We start from the raw sequence: 3,696 nt of genomic DNA, 5'->3' as shown, positions 1-3,696 counted from the left end.
TTAGATCATCGGCAGCAAATAATATGCATGGCTTAAATATCATTTGACATACTCTTGTTTGGCGTTACGCAAAACCGCCATAGGAAACGTTGACATGAACCGCATCATGATCATCATCATCATCATCATCACCATCCAGCCAACAATAGCTTATGCAATGTGTGCTAACAAGACAGCTCTGCAAGATCTGTTCAAACAAACGCCCGAAACCGATCCGATAGAAGAACGCGCATTTCACCTAATGCGCGACGGGATTTCCCTTTCACCCTGGTTTATTTTCCTTAATAGACTTTTGTTCCCGTTCAACCCTCCCTCCCCAGAGCTCCGTTACATTTACGTACGAAATTGGCTAAATTTCATTTGGATTTCACCGGTGGCAGCACACGAGATTTGGCCAATTTCTATTTTGCGATCCAGCTGCACCACTGGCTTATGAAGACAAATGCACAAACAAAACCCGTTGGGAGCTGATGGAACGGGAGTGAAATGCTGCCGGTTGGAAAAACCCCCCCAAAAAAACCGTGCACCCGAAACTAATGCAGCCGGGACGGATTTGGGGCTAGCGAATGGAGGCGATTCAAATTAACCTCACTTCCCGGTACACCCGTTCGATGACAAATGAGCCATCGCGGGTAAGCTACGTCGAGAGTGGGAAGTGCGATACGTCGCCAGTAGTTAAACGTCGCGGAGGTTGTATTATAAAACGCACCTCCGGCGGCATCAAAGGCATCAGTTTAGTTTGTGCTTTCCAGTGAACAGGAATACAGACTTGGAAAGATGAAGGTAAATTAAGCCAGGTGGCTGAAGAATATTGCCGGAAGAAGCAGGTTAAGAACAGGTCGTTTACAGTGTCTTGTCCTTTGCAGTTGTTCTACATTGTTCCCTTCGCGGTGGCGTTGACCTGTGCGACCGCAGCTACTGACTCCGATGCCAGTAAGGTGCTGGATAAGCGCAGCATTTGGGGACATGGAATCCATGTCTTCCCGATGCATCCTCGGCTTACCGCTCGAGCGGACGGGCATGATGGGTTCGGCGCTCAGGGTAGTTATCAGGAGGGCGGCAAGAACGAGCATGGTCACGCCACGACCCAAGGACTGGGTCATTACGAGTCGAATCACGAGGATTACCATAGTTGGAAGCCGTTGGAAGGAATGGGACATTATGGTCAGCTGGGAGACGAACAGTTCCACCATGGAGGAGATCATCACAATGTGCAGTTGGAAGGCAAGCATGACTTGGGCGTGCATCAGAGTGGTGGCGAAGGAGGGCATCACGGGTTTGAAGGAGGCCATGGATTTGATGGACATCACAGTTTTGGAGGACATCTAGAACTAGCAGGACATGAAGGATTCGGGGGTCACGGTGATCTAGGAGGACATGGCGATCACGAAGGTCACGGTGATCTGGGAGGTCATGGAGGACATGGCGGTTTTGGAGGTCACGGAAGTCACGGTGGTCTGGGAGGACAAGGTGGCCTAGGAGGACATGGTAGCTTCGGAGGACACGGTGATCTTGGAGGACACGGAAGCCACGGTGATCTCGGAGGACACGGCAGTTTCGGAGGACACGGCGATCTTGGAGGACACGGCAGCTTCGGAGGACACGGTGATCTCGGAGGACACGGTGATCTCGGAGGACACGGCGATCTCGGAGGACACGCTGCTCTGGGAGGTCACGAATCATTTGGTGATCATGAATCTTTCGGTGGTCACGAGAGCTTCGGAGGTCATGGAGATGCGGGCACACATCAGGCCTTCACCCACGGCGGCCATCATGGATTTGGAGGACATGAAGGGTACTCGTTCGGTGGCCATCATCACGGTTTCGGTGGACATGATGATCATTCGCACGGCCATCATGGACATCACGGAGGGGAGAAGGAACATCCCATCAAGGAGCTACACCTGGATGCGGAGTACGAACACGGCGATGATCACAAGGAGCACAAGGAACACAAGGAGCCGAAAATCAAGTACATTACGGTGACGGAGCGTGTGCCGGTGCCGTACAAGGTGACCGTCGAGAAGAAGGTGCTCGTGCCGATCAAGGTCCCGTTTACCGTACACTCGGAGAAGGTGGTACCGATCGTGGTGGAGAAGAAGTTCCCGGTGGTCGTTGAGAAGCACGAAATCATCCACGTGGACAAGCCGTACGAGGTGAAGGTACCGCACAAGGTCGAGGTGCATAAGAAGGAGATCGTGAAGGTGGAGAAACCGGTGCCGGTGAAAATTGAAAAACCCGTGCCGTACAAGGTGGAAAAGCCATACGTGGTGCACAAGCACGTCCCGGTCAAGGTGTGGGTGAACGTCAAGAAGGAACACCATGATTAAGCTCCTTGCGTTAAGTAGTGGACTGCTTGGCTGTTGTTCTTCCAACTGGCAAAGCTGTTTTAGAATAGACTTAACCTTACTCGTTACCGAGTTACAGCGTGAACTACCTATTATCTTTAGCAGGTAGGCTTTCTTATAAGCAATTATAGAATCTTGCTGAAATTGACTGAAAACTATTACCACGATCAAATATAAAGAAGTAAATTTTCCTACTTTAACCTCAATCTACATATTGTTTGTTGACATTTCTCAATAATTAATCAACTATTTTTTTCGAATGTTAAATTAGTTGCCATCTTCCCGGCATACGACATGACAAATAGGGGTTCCTTTACCCGCTGATGTTCCTTCAACAGCAGATGCTCTACCAGTTTGCTCTATTAATGCATTCCCGTACCTAGAACACATAAAACGTAATAACTCACTCAGCAATTCCTTTCGATTTTTTTCACACCGTGATAACAATCCATCGAAATAAACCCATCCTTTAATGCGTTTTGCCACTAGCAGCGATCCTTGGGAGTCTCGTCTCGTCTAAACCGCATTCCGTTGCATCTGTCTGCGAGCGGTACTATTTTGAAACGGAAAACGAAATGAAGCATCTACGAAATACGAAACCAACCGACTGCCCCATGCGCGTCTTCTAACGGCTGCATATCATTGTCATAATCTTGTAGCACATTATCCACTTAACTCCTTTGGCCCCCTTGGGAACAGGGTAGCAGCGCGTTTCATGTGCCGCAGTTCTCCCTGTTTTCGCCGTCAAAACGTTGGCCAATAGAACATATTGGTTTTTACAAACGAGCGGAAGCGTACCATTCACGGATGCGTTTTTACGAACCGTCAAAACCATCAATCCATCGAGTGCGTTTGCTCATCCATCGGTGGAATCGAATTACCCGGTGGCCTTTGCACCGGTCGGTATTACAATCCGCGCAGGTCGATTTTTCACTCGGCAGCTAATTAATAAAAATGACGTGCCGAAACGTGAAGCTTCATCGGAGGGCGAAAGGGTTCTGTTGTTTGCGCCGTCTGGATGGTCGATTACCGAAACGAAAATAAACATCACATCAGCGAGCGTAAGCATTTAGCCGCTTGCGTCCCTTTTCCGTCCCTTACCGCGCGTTTGTTTCAACTTCATCTGCCCCATTCCGTACGTCGGGGAAAAGAAAAGCGGTAGGGCTAAATTTGTAGACGCTATTTTCAACACGTGTCTCCCGAGCGTTAGCATTCAACGAAGCGGTTGGCTCGAGTGACAGACATTCTTTGGGCTGTTCGATTTGGAAACAAGCAGCAAGCAAAAAAAACAACTCCGGGAGATCGACACGTCTGGAGTTTTCGGAAGGCATTCATCTCCAGAAGGCGC

At 49.4% G+C, this 3,696-nt stretch overlaps 1 protein-coding gene across 1 annotated transcript; it reads left to right on the top strand.

The window, feature by feature from the left end:
• Positions 1-777: 777 nt before the first annotated feature.
• Positions 778-2,330, top strand: LOC128299995 (uncharacterized). Its single transcript, XM_053036106.1, has 2 exons — positions 778-783; positions 867-2,330. Exons 1-2 carry the CDS (start codon positions 778-780, stop codon positions 2,328-2,330), a joined length of 1,470 nt encoding a protein of 489 aa, XP_052892066.1.
• Positions 2,331-3,696: the final 1,366 nt, after the last annotated feature.

The sequence above is a fragment of the Anopheles moucheti genome, chromosome 2, assembly GCF_943734755.1.
Source record: "Anopheles moucheti chromosome 2, idAnoMoucSN_F20_07, whole genome shotgun sequence".
Lineage (NCBI taxonomy): Eukaryota > Metazoa > Arthropoda > Insecta > Diptera > Culicidae > Anopheles > Anopheles moucheti.
Note: the sequence above shows the minus strand (reverse complement) of the source record. Positions and strands in the feature narration are given on the sequence as shown.